The following is a 20,158-nucleotide window of genomic DNA, read 5'->3' as shown; positions in this document are numbered from 1 at the left end:
AGTAATAATTTCTCCTTTCTTACATTAAAATGGGATATAAAAGTAAGTCAAAATAAATAAAATCTCTTACAGTTTTCTTGTACTTTTGATTTACCAAAAACCTGAATATCGATCTAATATCGATATCCAACTGAGACGGACAAAAACTCTCTAACAGTTTAAAGTTAGAAAGTGTATGTTTTATTTGGCGCCAGGCACTGCGTGGGATAGCTCCCTAAGACGCAGGCCCCGATACAAGCAAAGAAGATACCTTTTATTTCCAAATATTATGACTATCCAAAATACAAAATGCATATTCATAGTGTTGACACCTCCCATTCTCTGCTTCGTATGGAAATGAGCTTAAATGTCATTAAGCATGCGTAGTGTGTGTCCTGAATTGAGTCGGTGGTCTTGAATTGGGTCAGTGGTCCCAAAAAAGATGAAGTAACTCATCTTCCTCATTTTGACCTTTTTGCCTTTCTGAGTTTTAACAATTCTAATTACTTTAGTGGCCTCTAAGATTCTTCTTGCGTGACTTTTGGATGGGCTCCCACAAAGGGAGGAAATTGGTAATTGTCTTTATTCTATACACCAACTTATCAATGTTTCTGCTCATTATTCTAAGCACAGCTGAACAAACATGCAAATGACAGATCATCAGTTATTTGGTAATCAGTTACTTAGCACCTAAAACTCTATTTCAGGTCCAGCTCTCCTAACTATTTTTGATTAACCCTTACTGGGCCTAAACTTACTATTGAAGTCCCAAGCCTATGACTAAAATCTTTATGTTTCCTCTAAATCTATGTTTCACTTTGACTTTTTTTTTTTTAAAGAATAGTCTGTCAACACTTTAAGTGTTATTTTCTTTCCTTGTGATTTGCCAGGTATTTCTGTATACATCAAAAAATGTCTACTTTTGCCATGTTGTTAGATGCGTCTCATGCCCTATTTAGGTAGTTAAATTAAAGGACAGTGATCAAGAATACCCATGAGCTCAAGCTCGATCTTAAAATTAGAATTTGAAGTATTAGCATAATTGTGCAGTTACAGAAACTTGTTTTAGCTGGTTTTGTGGTTCAGTGAAGTTGAGCTTTTTTGAGAGCATGTATATTCCATTGAGCCAGAGTAGCCTCAGAATGTATTCTTGAAGTTGGGACACAGTCAATGTTTGTAAAAATCCTGCTGGTGTGCCCCTTACCTTTAGTTATTTTTGCTGTGTTTATTTGCAGAGGCTTATAATTTGGAAACAATTGAAAGAAATCTGCATAATGATATACAGTATTGGAAACACTTTGTCAGTGATATGTTTGCATATTTATAGTAGTGGTGTTGGCCAGAAATTTACATAAATTTTTGTTCCAGTTTCCAGGAAGATTCATAGCATAAAAAATTCAGCTGTATCCCCCATGTTCTGGATTCTTAGGGTTGTGGTGGCTCCCTGAAATGCCTTCAGTTATTTGAAATTCTGTTACATTAACTTGTGCAGTTTTTCCCATCTGTGCTCCCAACAGTCTCTACCATAGGCTTACAAAGTCTGCTTATGAGGTCAAGGAAATCATTACACAAAGATAAAGGGTAATCCTTGCTTTGAATCTACAGATAGGTGAAAGACATTGCCAAAGCAAAACATGACATTTGTGCAGAGCCAGGTATTAAACCCAGGCTTTCCAACATTGTTTTCCTTTCCTTTCAACTTCATTCCTTCTAGCTGAAGAGTGCTGTGATAAATGCAATTACATGAACATCACTTAATTATTTTACAGTTAGAAAATTGTGCATTTTCTGTTACCTTTTACATAATGATTTAAACAGGTACAATTTCATCTTTGAAGGCATGAAATTAAAGAAGACAAAAAGTTAATTGATCTAACTGTTCCATTCAGAGTTCTGAATAAGAGCTATGCATTTGATTCTACACAGACTGTGGCTTTACATCTGTTTTGATCCAATAACCTATAATCATATGGAACAATCTGAGAAAGCTATGTCATTTAAGATGAAGACATCAGCAAAAAATCAATTATAGTTTATTTATTCAAATCTGTCTAAAAGTTGCACAAGTATTGAATTTCTTTTTCACTGTAAAGTTCTTTGTCGCGGGTTCGGTTTGTAACCGGGCAGAAACACCAATTTAGTGTAGTGGTTTGGTCCAAAATACTCATTACTGTTTATCTGCTGTGAGATAAGAATTAGGAGAAATGCAAAACAGGCACCAAACTTGAAAGAATATAAAGAAGTTTATTAACAGACCTAAAAGAAGAAAAAAAAAAAAAAAAATTATACCACCTTCAGAACTCTCCTCCTCCCCCCACCTTCCTCCCTTCTCCCACTGACAATGTTCAAAGACAACCCTTCAGATGTTCAGTCTGTTTACCACTTCCATAATAACCTTGTTCAGTCCATTTAGAAAGAGAAGTCTCTTCTTGCTCATGCTATGAAAACATTATCACAACGAGACAGCCGCCCACTTCCAAATATTGTTCAGTCCATTTAGGAAGAGGAGTCTCTCTGCCTGCGTGTGAGTCCTTTCCCCCGACTTGCAGCTTTTCCCGCAACTGCTTTCGAGGGTCCACTCTTGAAGTTTTTTGGGGTACAATTTTAAGGTTGAGCCGTTCAGAAACAAAAACAGAGGCCCTTCTCCTTCCCTGGGAGCAAAGGGTCTTCATCATCTTCATCGTTAGGACTATCTCTGGGAGCATCTCTAGGAACTGAGGTTTTCTCCTTTCCCGTTTGGAGCAAAAGTCCTCATCTGGTTCATCTCTAGGGACTGAGGTTTTCTCCTTTCCCGTTTGGAGCAAAAGTCCTCATCTGGTTCATCTCTCCCTGTCCAAACTTCTCATGAAATTTCAGCTGCGTCAGCATCTGCCTATCTCAGCGCAGGTGCTTTTGCTTACGAGTTGAACACTCCACCCCCCATATCTTCATGAAATTACAACAGGATACTCTGATATATCATAGCTTCACAAGAGAATTTCAGCTTTAAGCATCTCCTCTCTCTTCCCTCAGGTTTTCAGCTCTTCACAGCAATAAAAAGAGTTAATCTCACCTCGGCCTTGCAGCTTTGCAGCTGGAATGTTGAATTTTTCTTATCGCAGTGGAGAGGGGGGAGAGCCGAGCCGCTCCGGCTGCCCACGGCAAGGCAGTGGGGGGGGTTCCACGGCTGGAACAGGTCCATGGCTTCAGGATGGCCGTGGCCCGGCCCGGCCTGGCCCGAGCAGGGCCTGGCCGGGCCCACTGGGCCCTGCTCCGGCCCTGCAGCCGCCTGTGCCAGCGCCGGAAACGAGAGAGAGCTTGGAGGGGGAGTTTGCCTATTCTTAAATGTGGATAACAGAGGTGATCACAACTTTAAGTGCCTTAGAGAATTGTCCATATCCAAACTGGCCAGCTGATAGGTTCTATCAGTTCCCAGAGGAAACTGTAAGCACCCCTTAGCAAGGACGTCCCTTCCGGGACTATGCTTGCTAACCTATGACATTCTTGAATTAAGTTCCATTCCCCTACATCTGCCCAGACTTTTTGCTTTGTTTGACCTGAGCTGGAAACCGAAACATTTTTGCTACCACTTATCTAGGAGAATTTTTGGACAAAACTCAAATATAAATATTTGTGCTTTAAAAGTTGTTGTTGGCCAGATGGCATAGTGGCAGGAATAAAGCAGCAAAATGGGAGAGCAATATTTAATTCTGGACTTTGCAATAGGGGTCTGCTCTTGGTGAGATTGATACTGTTTTATTTTTAGAGGGCATTGACCAGAAAGTGTTTTGCTAATGCCAGCTGGCTTTATGAAGTGCGTGATGCCTCATACAATCAAGGTCCAAGACTGTCTGCAGCCATGACAATACTGTTGCCCATTATGTTGTTTTGTTTGAAAAAAGAAAATCATCTTGGTATAACTAGGGAAAGAACAGACGTTTGGAGTCAGACAGCAAGAGTACATTGATTTATATCAGCCAAGGGTTTGACCTCTCTAATCTTATTCATTCATATGAAGTAAAGGAAGAATAAATAGTGAAATTAATCTTGAAAGTTGCAGCATTCAAAGTGGAAATTGTACACATTCAACTATATGGTGCTGCATAAACAGAGATGCAAAGCACTTAAGGAGCTCACAAACAGCCTTCCAGTGCAATTCATTTAGAGCTGGCTGGGGTGACTTCTAACAGCAAAACAATTTGTGGTGTAGATGTACAGCAAAAGTTCAGACTTATGCCCAGATTCCTTGCCAGAAAGGCTCTTTCTGTTATATTCAGAGAGAAAATTGAAGAGTTGTCATTTCCCTGCTGAATATTAGGAATGACCATGTCCTGTGAGGATCCCAGTACTTGCTATCCCTGCAGTTTATCAGAACCTGCAGGCCAGCCTAAGCCTGTGGAGTAGGTGACTCTTTTTCAATTACATGATATTTTCAAGTTATGATCCTAAATTCTTTCTGGATGACAACACAGTAAAAACTCAGCTTTAAAATGAAAAATTCTTACATTTTATTTGCATTCTATTTTTGCTTTAGTCAAATGTTACTCTTTTTCTGTGACACCTAATTATCCCAAAACTTTACGTCCTTTATCCCTCCATTTTATGTTCTGCAAGGCACTGTACAATGAAAGAATGGAATTGCATCAAGTGTCCAAAGTAATTTTTGCTCTCAATACCCCCATACTTGGGTATTGGAGAGAAAGGTGGTTAGGCAAAAACGTTCCATCTCTATGTGACGCTTCTTAATGGTAGAAGATATGAAGATTTATTTTGCCTTGTCACATTTTTTAATAACATCTTAATATTTAAAACTTCTTTGGAACTGATAACAAACATCAGAATGTCTTGAATTAGTCACAGCATTAAAAACATTCCTAGATGAATATTTGAGAGACTGCATAGTAAGAATGAATTGGGATGTCTGAAAAGACAACATGGACTTCTTTTAATCATCTTTCAATTGCAGTATTGTTCTCTGGGCCTGTAGTTTCTTCCAGGAAATTAATCAGACTCTTTTCTTGTGATGTTAAAAGTTACCCATTTGGTCTGTGGCTGTGAAATGAAAGAATATGAATTCCAGTTGGTGTTCTCTTTGTAGAACTTTCTAGAGACTATGAACAATCTTCCTAATGTTCTTATGATCAAAAAATATCTTTAAAAATGTGATTGACAGGGATGACTATGCAGTGACTATTAAAACTGTCGGGTTTAGAGAACCATAATTTGAACTCATCCTTCATCAGCCACATAACAAAATGTGTCATGAATCCTTTTTTGTCTATTTTATTTACATGAGACATTCAATCAAAACCAGCCATTTATTAAGCCTAGAGTATTTTTCTTTCTACTGTCTTACTTTCAGAATGCCTTAAAATGATTAAAGGAACATGAGATATAGCAAATACATGTTCCTATTAACAAAAATTAGTGCATCTTTCTCATAAACAAATAACCAATCTGAAGAAATATCTGTGAATTTTTCTACAGTTGATATGTGCAGAAAAGGTTTTGGAAGGGAAGCAAATGACCTGAATCTTTTAAAAGGGAATCTTTGCACCAGTCTGTGGTTCTTATCAATGAAGGGCATCCTGCATTTGTCAACAGAAGAAAGTATTTTTGCATAACATATTGGTGTATAATAATGGTTGACGTACCTGAAGTTTTATACTTCAGCTTTTTAAATTGGTGGTGAAATCTGACATTTATAGCCATGTTTTTAATTGAGAAGTTGTTCTTTTTTTTAATGTGAACCAGTTAGAGAATATTTCAACTAGCCTGAATATTAAAACCTATAGATAGTAACATTCTATGAAAAACAGATCTATAAAGTTTTACCATATTCATATTAATTTGACTTTTATTCAGATACATAAGTTCTTTGATGATTTTTAAAGTGTATGAAGAAAATATTTTGAGTGATTAACATATGTATTTCATTTTTGGGGCCAAATCTGAAGCCAAATAAAGTTCATTTTAATAGAATTTCACCACTAGACTTTTGAAGAGAAAAAAATGAAATCAAGGCACAAACATGTTCTGTGACATTACACTATTTTCTCATTCAGTAATAGTTGCATAAAAAGTCGATGGTTGTAATCAGTTCCACAGGTAAGTATATCAGTACTTCTTGTAAGGTTGTACATTTAAATCACCCTTAATTTGTTAACTATATTCTCAAGTAGTTACTAACATGTTGAGTGAAGTGTAAAGTAATAGTTTCCCATTTCAGTAGTTTTAAGCAATTTGCTGTGAATACTATCACTGACAATTACAGAGTAACTTTTAACCTACAGCAACAGTCATGGTGTTCTAGATGGCCATAACAGAAAATAGCCAGAAATAGCTACATATTAGTAGGTTTTTAATTTATTAATTAAAAATAATATATATATTTTCCTTTTGCGTATTTTGATTATTTTTACAACAATTAGCTTGCTATCACTTAAATGTCTCCTTTTAATTAGTTTTTTGAAATACCCATTGAACTTCAAACATTTTCCTACAACAGAAGAAAATGCATATTCTATTTTTACAGTAATGCAACACTTTAAAAGTGTTTTTTCTATGTGATATGTGAAAAAATAAGTACATTAACAAATAGCCCCACATCTTTGGAAGGAGTTTTAATTATATAAGGCGGCTGTATAGATAAACATGTTTGGAGTGTAGTTCTGGACATGAACCTCATCTATTGTTTTGTCTGTGACTAGCTTTTATCAGTTTCCTCTTCAATTACCTCATTCAAATATACTTTTTCCGATAATCTAGTTGTCGTAATGAAAGTGTATGTAACCCTGACTTAAACGAAATAATGGAACAAACTGTATTTTTACGTTCATTCAAGTCTTCTTTTTTCTGCTATATAGCACAATCTATAGTACTTTTCCAAATATCAAATTTCTGAATAAAATTAATTATTTTCCCTTTCAAGGCCTTGTATTTTGAGCCTGTGGCATGTTTATTACTATAACTTGCATAGCTACAGTGTTCATCAAGATTGAATTTATCTGACTTGAGTGATCTCAAATTATGTAGCTAATTTAAATTCCTCGATATTTAGTGAAGAATATTTCCATTCTATTAAACATCTTCCAAGATAAGATAGAGTTCTAGAGTTCTGTCTTTTGATTTTTGTAGAGAAGTGTAGTTGACTATCAGAGAATTTATTCCTGATCTTATGTTGTCCAATTTATAGAAAATCTGTCAATCCTTAAAAAATCACTATGCCTTTAAATTTAAGACATTTAAGTTTAAAGAAAAATTTGGACAACTTAGATGAATAAACAGTAAACAAACATTGAGGAATTGTAGATAAAATTAATGCAAAATATTGATGAATTGATATATTGGTACCTAATTTTGGAAAACATTTCAACTGCAGATTTTGGAAAATATGTCATCATCAATACAATTTTGGTGACCAGTGCAAAAATCCTTATATCTGATCACTCAGAAAATTAATGAATCTTTGTATCTGTATTGAGTATATTTGTATATCTTCCCTATTAAACTTGAAATGCCTTATTTATACTTTCATATACATTTAGAATTTGATCTTATTCTTCCAGGAGTTATTGCTGAATTTTCCTAAAATTTGATGCTGTGACTTTTACATTCATATTGGGCTAGAGACTTGTGAACAGTAACTAAAACCAAAATATTCTCAATAATATTAATAGTTAACTTTTTTAACAATGACAGCTCATAGGCGAAACTTAAGACACAAAGACTTCTAGTTTGATTTAATGTATGAATTAATAGTTCAAAACTTTTCAGATGGTCAGTTTTCTTCATTTTTAGCTAACCATTTCTATACAAAACATCATGGTGTATTCTAGATTTATCCAAAATATTTCATCTCAGCAGCAGGAATATTTTACATTACTTAGAAGACCTTACTTGTGCATCAGTGATTTGCTAATACTAAGGCTTCATATTTTGAAAGGTTCATATATGCTTTAGCTATTTGTATCTGTGATTTCAGTAGCATTCTGGCGAAGTTCCCTTTGCAGAAAAGCCTCTCTTTGTGCAGGGAGACAAAACAAAGAGAAAGCAATTTTTTAAAAATTGTCTCTGTCTACAATAGCAAATAGAATGGCACAAGAGGAATTGATTTGCATGGTGAAACAGTGGGCTCTGAGACTTATTTTCATACTATATGCATTCTGTGGAGATTTACTGTGGACTAGCTTGTCTGATACTGTGAACTGAGCTCCTTCTAGTTCAAGCTGTCTATGGAGGCTTTTGGACCATTTCCTTCTTTGGAATTTGCTGCAAATGGTCCAATGTACTTGCTTCATGGTACTCCTTCCAAAGATAGCAAAGTACAAATTTGGGGATGATAAGGAGATTAATTTCTGAGTCCATAACTTAGGTGAACTAAAATATTATTGCAATTTTTTTTTTACCATCTCTGATGCAGATTCTCATTTATTCTTAGTTTCTTTATGCTCACATTTCAATAGCTAGCAAGGGCTCTGATGATATACTGAGAATATTGGCCTACCAGCCTTCTAAATTCCAATTTTTCTAAATAAAAAGATTCTATCATGAAAGAGTGTTGTATCTTTGAGAGTATCTTTGAGTAAGAGATGTTCTTCGTGCTATTGGTTCTTTGGTGATATTCACTGAAATAAAGGAAGGCCTTTTATTTGCTTAGTTACAACAGAGACAAGAATTATTAGGAATTTATTTAATGCATGTTGCTAGGGGAATAAAAATAATTTTGGCCTGCTCAGAAGTCCTTATTTTGATTCAGAAAGGAAGTTTGGATAAGAGGAAACAAAATATATTTGAGAAAAGCACTAAACTTAAAAGGCATAAAGTATGTTTGAATGTTACACTATTATGCCTGTAATGTAAAATGAATTATGAAATATTATCCCTGAATAGCAAATCTTAAAATGTGGCCTTGGGCTTAAACAAATAGATGTTAATGGATGTGTATTTCAAATTTATACAGAACAAACAAAATATGCTTCTGGTACAAGACCGGAAGACCACTACAGCAAGTAAAATTAATAAAAGTGAAACCAAAATAAATGAAAATAATTATGGAGAGTCCTTCTCTTGTATCTAGAATTCTTGCCGGATAGCTAAGCTAATTACTGTTTGTCACAGGTGCTGTCTGTTGCAGAGCTGTAATATCAAAATATTTTTTTAAATTTTATTCAAGTCCTGTTGAAAGTTACAATTGTCACTACATTTTGCTAAATATAAAAAAACCCCAACCCATCATTTTCCTTATCAGCATCTTTTTCCTCTTTTAGCCTGCTGCTCTAGTACTAATCTCAGGTGTTTCAGTCTTCTCATTGAAAAAATAATGCCTGTTTAATTTAATTTCCTGTCAATTTTATATTAACTGCAATGACAGAAGTTTAGAACAGTAGAAATATGTGATTTGAATAGGAAAAAGAGTTGTGTGGGTTGAAACTGTTCATGCAGAATAGGAATCATTCATTAATATTTTGTTTGTCTTCCAACAAGCTTCCAGCAATTAAGAATGAATAGAAAGAAAAGGATAATGACATGTTGTATCAAAATTCAAGTGCTAAAGAAACACTTTGAATTTATGTGATCAGTTGATGCATCTCTTCTGCCTATTTTTCAGATCTACCCTATACACATCTCAGAGTCACTGTATTAGTCTTACAAACAGCTTGATGTTGACTGACTTTCTGAAGCTAACAGGAATTATATTATTTAGGCCCGACTCATCACCATTGCTTTTCACGCTTTGGTAACAACAGAAAATACAGAAATTCCATTGAAACTTAAGGGAAACCTCCTTTATCATTAGAGTTTCAAGACTGGAATAGGTTGCTCAGAAAGGCCATGGAGTCTCCATTCTTGAAGATACTAAAACCTGAATGATCATCTCCCTGGGCAAAGTGCTCTATCCGACTCTACTTAGAGCAGGAGAGTTGGACTAGACAATCTCCAGCTAGCTCTTAGGCCACCTTAAATACCCCAGGATACCATGCGTCGTTGAAGTGGAAAGTCATTTGATTTGAGAGTCAGGGAAAAATAAGAACCCTAGTTCCTAATGTTCCAGGGGTTTGAGTAATGTCCAAGATAATGGTGAACAAACCGGTAGAAATACTTGAAAGAGTATAGATTGCTTTAGCTTGGTTCTCAGTTTAGGCTAATTTTTTAATGTTTCTCTACATACTAAGTTGTTGCTGCCTGTTCTGAGCTTCCCCTCCCCCTCCCCAAGACACTTGCCTCTGCCATGTGCTCTGAACCCCTTTCTTCCAAGCACGGACAAAAGCAAATGTAACTCAAATTCTTTAGCAATGTCACTAAGTTGCATCTTAAATTGCATTTTACATTTGATTATAATGTTTTCAGTCCTTATGGTTTTGAGATGTAGGTATTGTGACCGCAGGAAGGCCAGGAAGTCTTACTATTTTTATCCAAGTGTTAAGTAATTAAGAGAGTTATTCTTTAGTGTGTTCACTTTGTACACAGAATAAGTTGTGAAGCAACTGGCTGAGAACTGGTTGATGGTTGCAAGCTTAGCTCTCTGAACAATTAAATGTAAAAAGGATTTACTCTGCCACCACACTACTGTAGTTCAAATGCACCGACATTTTTGAACAGACAATGTTTATAATGTTGATAGCAACTGATATACAGAAACCATGAAAGATTATAATCCATGAGCAGTGTGAAATACCAGGAAATATAGTGCAAAACTTCAAACATCAAGATATGAAAGAAATATCTCATAATGGTGAAAAAGTGTCACAATTAAGTCTTGTGGAGCTATATGGATATATTGCCATTCACCAAGTCTATCCAAACTCTGTCCCTAATGTCAAGCTCCAAAACTAGGATTCTTCATGTATTAAAAATATAGTTTTAGTTTCCAGCTTGGATAAGGATGACTTATTTAACACAGGTTAAGATAAACACTGTACCATAGAATAAGTTAATAGGGCTCAATTACTACAGATAGCAGGAAGTATGTGTCTTTGGAATTGCAGTGGTTTTTTTCCTATGGATGATTGGAAAATAAACTATCCCATTTAAGAAGTACAGTTGAAACAAGGAAGAAGCAGTGATTATTGAGGTATAATGAAAAGGTGTATCTTTTCTCTGTGATCTGTTAATCTCCAAGATCAGATATAATTAGGAATGACTCCCTATGCTGTTCTCAGAAAATATGATACCAGTTTTCAGAGGGTGAAAATTATCAAACCTACCGTCTTCTTACTAAACCTGAATATTGTAAGGGCTACCCCTACCAAAGGACTAATAAAAGATTAAGGTTGCTTTTTTTCTGTGACGGACAAATTGAACAGCTAGTGGACTTATTTGGGTAAAAGTAGCTCTACCATGTTGATTCATACTGGTGGCAGATGCAGCTCTGTTAATGCTGTGCATTGAAAATTAATAAAGCTAAACATAACCCTCTCCACTCATGGGTAGGTGTCTTAATTTGTCAGCACTTGGAAATTTCTCCTGTCCATTTTTCCGAGAAATTACTGATGTAATTTTATAAATGGTAGAACAAAATTTAATATGTAGTCTGTTTTTGCTTGTTAAAATGCAGATTATTATCTTTATTTTGGCATGGCTATAAGTGCATAAGAAAACCAGCATTTTACCTATAACTTTTTGTAAATATTAATCCTGGTATTTATCACCTTTCCCTCTTTTTTGTCTCATCAGTATGGAGTTTTATGTGAAACCTAACTGTTTTTTGCAGATTTGGATATAAATGAACATTAGAGTATATGAAGAAAGTCCTTGGTTTTGGGGGGGAGCTTATTGTACTCGTAGTAACTGATGCATAAGTAGTATTTATTATGTATTAGTATTCTGGTGCTTATAACTTAGTTCACAGAGATTTAAACTCATTTAACTTAAATGCTCTTACTAGTAACAATTAAAGGAGTATTATGAGTTTCATGAACAGTAACATGCACATGCATTACAGGGTTTTTTCAGATGCATTTTATAGAACTCCCATACTGCTGTGTTTTCATCAACTTTATCTCTAAGATGTCCTAGTTTTTTGGGTGTAAAATTTAGGTACCAGAATTAATTTAGCCCAAATATGCAAAGTATATAAAAACTCAGTATCTTTTATAACTGATAGTTCTGCTCTGACAAATGTTTTTCCATATTAAACTGTCTAAAGAATATGGTAATTTGTATATCAGAGATGATGACGTGTGGGAAAGGGAAAGTCAACTGCAATACAGATATTTAATTTTTTTTGGTCTTAAAATTCTTTATATTAATTACATGGAGTGTTTCTAATTATGCAGATAACAAACATATATTATGATCCAAGTCTATTTCTTTTTTTGGAAAAGGATAGGCCATGATATTATTCCATGAGGCAGGATGCATTCAAAATTTGCAACACATTTGCCTGAGAAGGTCTGGTTCTCAGAAGTAATGCAATAGAAAGGTCAGAATTGTGATGTTTTTACTAAAAGTAGAAGTGCAATAAATCATGCACAATTATGATTAACATGCACATCATTCTTTCAGAAAGAATTTTATCATCATTATGTCATTCTCATTGATATTCTGTGGAAAGGACTGAATTGGTTCTACTCAACTGAATACTCTGTGTGTTAGTTTTGTGTTAGATAATTCTCATTCAGTACAGCACTTAAGAAAAAAGTAAGAGTAGCACCCAGATCTGTTTAAAAACTATTCTTAATAACTTAGTAAAAGTACATAACATTTCTTTTAGTTTTGAGGATATGTAGTGATGTTCTCAGGGAATTTTCAGCCCCAGCTATAAAACAGCTCAACTTTGCATCTGTCACATCTCTTCCCTATATGCCAACTAGGTAAGGAATATAGCTTTAAAAGAATATGGGAAGATGAACAGAATGCTCCTAAATCTTTTATAGCTTGTTCCAAAACTTATTTTAAGTAACTTTGCTATGATTCTTGTGGTAGCTACAGATGTGATAAACAGGTGTTCTGTTCTTATGATCTAGTTGAGACTGCTTTCCAAAAAATCGATAAGAAATGGAACATAAAGTTCCAAATATTTGATGAATTTTTTTTTCTAATTTCCATTTTAAATTACATCACTGTTCTTGCAGGAACTGTAGATGATGCAAAGTCCTTCTGGTGTTGAGGAATACAGTCAGCACAGGTAGCTTGGTGAGCAGCTGCAGTGGGAGCTCTGGGTGTTGGGAGCACAAGGCGAGAGGCCACAGATAGCTAAGCCTTAGCATAATAAAGGGCATGGGGACCTGCACCCATCCAGGTGACCAGACACTCAGTGATATGGCAGAAGCTGAAGAGCCCAAGACTTTCATGCACTTAGACTATGAGAGTATAAGAGCCCAGAGTTTCCTCTGTTTGAAGCCCCTCCTCAGAGGTACCAGCTCAAATTGTTACTTTTTTATATGGTTATTGCGTCAAGATTTATATGGTTATTGCATTTTATTTTAAAGACTGGGACATCTGAGACTCTGCTATAGGAAATTTGGGGTCGAGCCAGTAAGGAACCCTAATTCAACTTTGTGAATTTGATGTGTGTAGATGCCAAGGGGCCTCGGTCTCAGCTCCATTGGTGCAAATATGACTGCCAGAATAGTTTGATATTCAGGAATAGCCTAGGGGATGGTCTAGGTGAACTCAAATCGCTGAAATTTACATTCTGTGTCATTGGCCCACAACGAAGTAGTAACTGATGTATAGTTACAGATTACAGCATGAAGTTTCAGTCCATCAAACAGTTACAGTAAAGTATTTCTGGTAGCAGTTACCTGTTTAAACTTTTTATCTACTTGTGACAGGAAGGTTCAGAATTATATTTGTTGTCCAACCTGTCTACCATCAGCACTAAATACCTTTATATCTTCAAAATTTTGTACCCTCAGAAGAATTTTGTACCCTCAAAATGAAACTCCACCTACCCCTCTACTTGTAAACCTGATGTAGACTTCTGTTCTGCAGAGCCTGTGTGTGTGGTTGCAGTTGCTGTTTTCTCCCATCTGGCCTGCATATATATTTCCATCCTATGGTGACTACAGTCGCCAGTGGGAGTGATGTATGCCTATGTCTCATCCTAACATCGTGGTTGAAACACATCTGAATCCAAAGGACAGTGCTGTTAGACACCCCATTTTAAACATGGGAAAATTTGCATAGTGTCTTATAAAATGGACCTATTGGTGTTTGTTTCAGAAGGTGCTTGCTAGAACACCAGACATTTTTCTGTGGTTTTCTAACCTTGTGACAGCAAGTTATTACAAATGTATCATTAAAATATTTTAAATGTATCATTGCTGCTTGAGTGTAGTTCAAATCCTAGGAGAATCCCCTACTGACTGACAATCCTGCATGCCCTCAGTGTCCCCTGAAATGTGAAGGATTGACTCTCCCACTTCCTGGGATTCTCATTGGTGCCAGGGTTCAGCATGTAGGCTTCCAGAGCAACAGTAATATCTGTCATTTTGAATGAATACAAATCTCTAACAATCCATGTTTGTACAGTCCCTGTGGAAGCGTGTTGTGTCAGCTGTGCTCACGGTACTTTAAAGGCTTTATTAAGTCAGCTGGCAACACACCCTGTCTCCAGGCGCTGACTTTTATGGCAAAGGACCTAAGAGACTTTTTTGTCCCCTTCTTATTTTTCCCTTCCACCCTCCGTCCTCCCCCTCTCCCCCCTTTCTCATGTTAACTACCTTTCAGAAACACAGGAAGTGGTTTTATAGAAGTCTTATGGCTGTGTTGCTATGTTCATAATACCCACAACATAGTTTACAGGTGAGCATATTTACCCACCCACACGATCTGACACATACATGCACACACACTGTCAAGTACCTTTATGCAGTCTGATATTAAATCTGATCAACTTATTACAACTGATTGATAGAGAAAGTGTAAAAAATTTACGAATAATTATAGTCAGCTTTCATAGCCCATGTAGCCATTTGAAAGGAGACTATGATAAACTGCGTGAAGGTTCTGGACCGTGTATTGCAGTAAAATTCCATGCATATTCTGTCCAGTGGCCTTTTGTGTAAGAACTGTACTTTCTATTTGCTTTAATGTAGACAAAATTGTTTAACTGGTAAATGTTAAAATATTAGTTTGCTTAAGTCATGTTTTGAGAATCAGTTGTTCAAAGACTGTACTTTCCAGTGACATTCAGAATCTTTTCTCTTGCAGCCGTTTCGTAGAGTGACGTTTTCTGTTGTGAGTCAGCCTCAGGACCCGCATCAAGGGTCATTGCAGAGTTGCTATGACAGCGGTCTGGAGGAGTCAGAAACACCAAGCAGTAAGAGTTCATCAGGGCCAAGACTGGGTGCCCTTCCACTCCCAGAGGACAACTACGAAAGGACTACGCCGGATGGCAGTGTTGGTGAGGCAGAGCATATGGAAAATGGTAGGGGCAAACACAACATTCACACACATAATCTCACTAGCAAGTGATACTAAGTAGACTTTTGAAAGGTCAGTCCAAAAATATAAATAAATATATAAATAATTAAAATTGTAATGATTTGATTTTAAAGTTTGTTAAAATGCAGGTATACAAAATAATGGAACATAACACCACTAATTAAAACAGCACTTTCTTTTCTTTATATGACTTAAAATCTATACTGTAGAAGTAGTTAAAACACTGAAAAAAAATATCAGTAGAGGTCTGGGGAAATGGAAATTGAATAAAATTACATACTTTTCATTTTAGATAAAAGACCATAAAGGACATGTATTCTCATTTCCTTCCATTTTTGATTCAAAAACTACTTAGGAAATTTCCCTGAATGTAATATATATAGCATCAGGAAAAGAAAATAGCATCTTAAAACCCCACTCTAGAGAATTCTCTTTTCCCCAAAAATGTTGTATAGACTGTTTTCAAAATAAAACCCAATGTCAAGTCCATTCTTCATTATTTAGAATAGAACATTACTTTCCTTTTCTTCACACTTTATTTTGTTCAGTAGTTTTACAACATCTCATTTAAATTCAGGGTCCATTTATGTAAAAGGGGAAAATGCTAAATATTTATTCCATAGTAATTCTCCTACTATTAAAAACCAAAAAATATTAATATGAGTCTCAGATTAGGTTCTGCTTTTCTTTCTATCTAAAACTATTTGAGATTAAAAAACCAAAAAGACCTATTTTTTTGAAACATATTTTATAGAACATGAATACTTCACTGTTCTCCAGTTCTTGGACTTGAAGTCAGAGACTGACTTCATTGTATTTTCATTTGCCCAGGAACAACAAAATAAATTAATACACATCAAAGTGTACAGATTTTTGATAACCAAATAAATAATGGGGTTTCTAATTCCACTGTAATAGGTGGGTACATGCAAGAAGGGTGGTGTATTTTTTCGTTATAGAATGAATTGATTAGTGTGGCTAAGTGCATGTTTTAGTTTTTCAATACTGAATTGTTCTTGGGGTTTTGTCTTATCTGAAAGAGACAAGTCAAACCATTAAAACGATGTTATTCTTCACGGTAAGATATTTCCAAATCTAGTATCTATTACTAAAGAATGGCTACAGCAGTCTACATATGCTTAAAGTATATATCCCAACAGCAAAAAAAATTGACTAAAAAGGAAGATAGTATTATCCATCTAAAGATATATTAGATTACGTATGTTTATACGTTTGCTTTTATACATTCTCCTTGGTTGTTTATATTAATATATTTGTTTACATTTCATTTTTCTGGGGATGGGGTAGGGGTATAAAGTGATAATGATGTTACTGGAAAAAATTTCATAAAAAAAGCTTATAGAATTTGTACCTAAATTGAGCTGATTATTTTATTGTCTATTTTGTAGTGAGATTTTGTAGTTAGGAAAATAAAATTAAACAATTTGTCAATTACTTTGGACATGCAGCAAGGTAGAAGATTTGTAGACATGAAATTCTGAGTTCAGAAAATATTTTAATATGGGATATGCCTGATCCAAGCTGAAGAAACTGTAGATTAACAAATGGATGTAATTTTTAATGCACTTGATAGCCAATGAAAAAGAAGATCACACTAACTGAAGTGTAATTGAAAATGAAGAGTGCTTGAGCAGTGTCATAAATTAAAGCAAAATAATTAAAGTTTTTGTATTGATGCAAAAACTGGAATTGCATTCTAATAACTAAAATATTTTAGATGATTTTGTTTTTTGAAAATATTTTATTTTGTATTTGGTAGGATGAATTTCTTGGATTTGGTTTTGAAAATAGTATTCTATAATTAATAAATAGAAACATAGATAAATACGTTAGTTCATGGTGAATTAAAGTGAATGAAAAAAATAATCTCCAGTAAAAAATTTTGCATGGTAAGACATGCATAGAATAATCAAGATTTCCTCCTCCTTTATAAAACCTTGAACTGAAACCTTTAAAAGGTAGGTGATGTTGTGATGAAAATTATACTCTAGAGGCTTTTGGATTTTCCCGTCACATTTTAAAAGCAAGATTTCAACACTGGCATGTGATCTGCCTCCAGAAATTTCTGTTAACATTAATCTATAAATAATGATGGAACAGGATGGAATGTACTTTTTTTAATTCATATATGTAATACCTGATATTTGAGTGAGAGTTTTCTGTAATATGACTCTTAAGTCCACTTGTATATTAACTATTTTAAGCACAATTGTATTGGTCAAATTCTGATAATGTAGTCTTCAATATTAATGGACCATTCTGACAGAAATATAATTGGAATTGAAGTCTGTCAAGTGTTCATTTGTCACATTTAATTGGAATCTAGGTAATCTGCAGTGTTTGGCTTGGTTAGGTTTTAATCAGGATTTATACTGTATTTTCATGTAGATTTTCCATGGAAACAGCATTTTGGAAGTGATCTTGGCTATTAATCTTTACTTCAAATATTTACCATCTAATTTCAGTTGGTGTGAAACAATGCAGTTATAATTAATTGCTTTGGATTTCCTTAATTTTAGAATTTGAAATAATAATCTTCAGCACAGTAGATGAAACCTTCTGATGCATTTCCTTAATTTTTTTCAAACCTAGATGACTAAGGAAAACAAGTAATCTTTACCGTTAAGGCAAATTTAAGAAGGTTCAGTTCACAGGTCGAGTAAATAGGAAATTCAACTTTCTATTTGCTGTTAAGACCTTCTTTACATTTTCTCAGTTGAGAATAAAACACTGGAATATGGGAAAAAAAGGGGTAAGGGGGTTCATTTTCTTAGAATATGTGGTACATTGCCTACCGGCCTACATGACTGTCAGATGTAGATTGAAGTTTTATTCTGCTGATTAGCTGTGGTGTCAGATGCGGGAGGAAAAAAAATAAAGAAAAAAAGACATGTTAGCAGATTGACTGTGAAAATTCAGTATGCAAAGATCTTGTTAATTAGTAAAATCTGCAGAACCAAAAGTAACTTCTGAGTTAATTTATCCCCTGCCCTTGGAGCTTTCCTTACAAGGAAATTCTGCTCATATATGCAGCCTTCTCTGATTTTGCTATTAGAATGGTACTGTGTTAATGTAAATTGTACAATAATTTTCTGAAGAACATTTTCATTACATTCATATTTGTATATCAAGGGCAAATAGATTACCATGGTAAATTAGTTTCCTGGTCTTTTGTCATAGCTTTCTCATTCTGACTATGCCTAATACCACATCTCAGAAGAAAATTTAAAAAACCCCTGTGACAGAAGCTTCCAGAATTACCTCTCCTCCTGACCCTAACAGTTAATATTCAGAATGTGATTTTCTAAATAATAATAACAATAGTAGTTGTACTAAAAATCCACTAATTTTTCACAAGCCAAGTTACTGGCCTGGAGGATGTCTTTCAACAGCGAAATCCTCTGAAGGCTACCAAAATTGTTTCAGGTTCGGCTTTCTGACTCTCATTTAACTGTTTTAGTGACTATTCCTTTATTTCATTATGAGAAAGAGCATGGAAGCATTCCATGTAACTTTTTAAATAGTATGGATTGTTATGTTTCCTTATAATTTACCTTTCCTCTGAATTCTAAATCTTCCTAGGCTCTATTTCTTCTGTCGAAGGTAGGGATAGCTGGAGATGTATTCTCACAATTTGAAGACAGCCTTCTCACACTAATTCCTATGTTATTAATTACAGATATGATCTCTAAACAGAGCTTTCATGGCTCTGTTTCATTACCCTTCACCTAGTTCTATTAGGTCTCTCTCATGTTTCTTGCAGCTCTCTTAGAAATATTTCATTAAATTCCTTCTCCCTACCCCCTGATTTCTGCATACCTACTATTTATTTATGCATGTAGTAGCTTAATCAGTTTTAATTTTTGTTTCATTTAGCTAGGTACGTATAGTGGTGAAACTGCAGCACTGTAGATTATGGCTTGTATGATCCTCCCTAGAGATTTGTTTCCGTGCAGGCCTAATTAGACCGTTTGCCACACCTGAGATACCTGCCTTAAAGCTAGCTCAGGTACGTCTACATGAACATGACTTTGATCTGCAAGCAGAGAATTTTAAGTTAGCCCATGTTTCAATATCAAATAGGGTTGGAGAAGAGTATTCATCTCTGTGAAAGAAGGAAAATAAGGGAATGGTTTACAGCTTCCATTTTTGCAGAGGGAAATGGAGTAAAGAAAGATTAAGTGACATGTCTGAAGTCACAGATAAAGTAAGGAGCAGAGCTTAAAAAGGAGCTCAGAACTTTTGTGATTCAGTTACTTGACTCCCACAAAGAAATCAAAAGATAAATTACTCTCTGACTGACACATGAAGAAGTAAAAGGCAAGGAAGAGAAGTGTGTTACATTGGTTCATACAGTCTGATAATATGCTCTGTTTTCAATTACAATTTCAGATTTAGATTGCAAGTGTCAAAGTTCCACCATCAGTATAGAGAAGGAGTTCATAATGTAGGAAATGATGACTTAAAAATGCAAAGTGAATTTTGAAAATTAATAAATGTAATTAGTTTTATCTGTAAGACCATTCTCTCACTTTTAATTGTGAAATAGATTCTTAATCTGTTCTCCAGACCAAAGTGTGAAAAAAAGAATCCATTAGAGAACCCGTGTTTACAGAATCTATTTTCCTTTAGCTTTTTGCAGTGCAAATAACATGGCTTAATGTTCTTGAAGACTTAACTGTCCTTATTGCAAACATGGCAAACAGACACTCACTGATTTATTTCAGAGAATGACTGCATTTTCGTAGTTCCCATTATTTTCAAATGTTCTGTTCTCTTGAATTCA

General features: G+C 34.9%; 1 protein-coding gene across 7 annotated transcripts in view; it reads left to right on the top strand.

Annotated features, from left to right (window-relative positions):
* PCDH7 (protocadherin 7) overlaps positions 1–20,158 on the top strand; it is a 272,710-nt gene that overhangs the window by 112,039 nt on the left and 140,513 nt on the right. For 2 of the 7 annotated variants that reach the window (XM_039551546.1, XM_039551547.1), the window contains one exon: positions 15,118–15,226. The exons of 1 other annotated variant lie outside the window; for it this stretch is intronic. In XM_039551546.1, the coding sequence (XP_039407480.1) occupies positions 15,118–15,226 (109 nt within the window). Of the gene's footprint in view, positions 1–15,117; positions 15,335–20,158 lie in introns of all 7 variants that reach the window. 4 more of the 7 variants (XM_039551543.1, XM_039551545.1, XM_039551544.1 and 1 more) reach the window with 2 other exon arrangements.

This window comes from Corvus cornix, chromosome 4 (assembly GCF_000738735.6).
Source record: "Corvus cornix cornix isolate S_Up_H32 chromosome 4, ASM73873v5, whole genome shotgun sequence".
NCBI classification, from domain to species: domain Eukaryota; kingdom Metazoa; phylum Chordata; class Aves; order Passeriformes; family Corvidae; genus Corvus; species Corvus cornix.
Note: the sequence above shows the minus strand (reverse complement) of the source record. Positions and strands in the feature narration are given on the sequence as shown.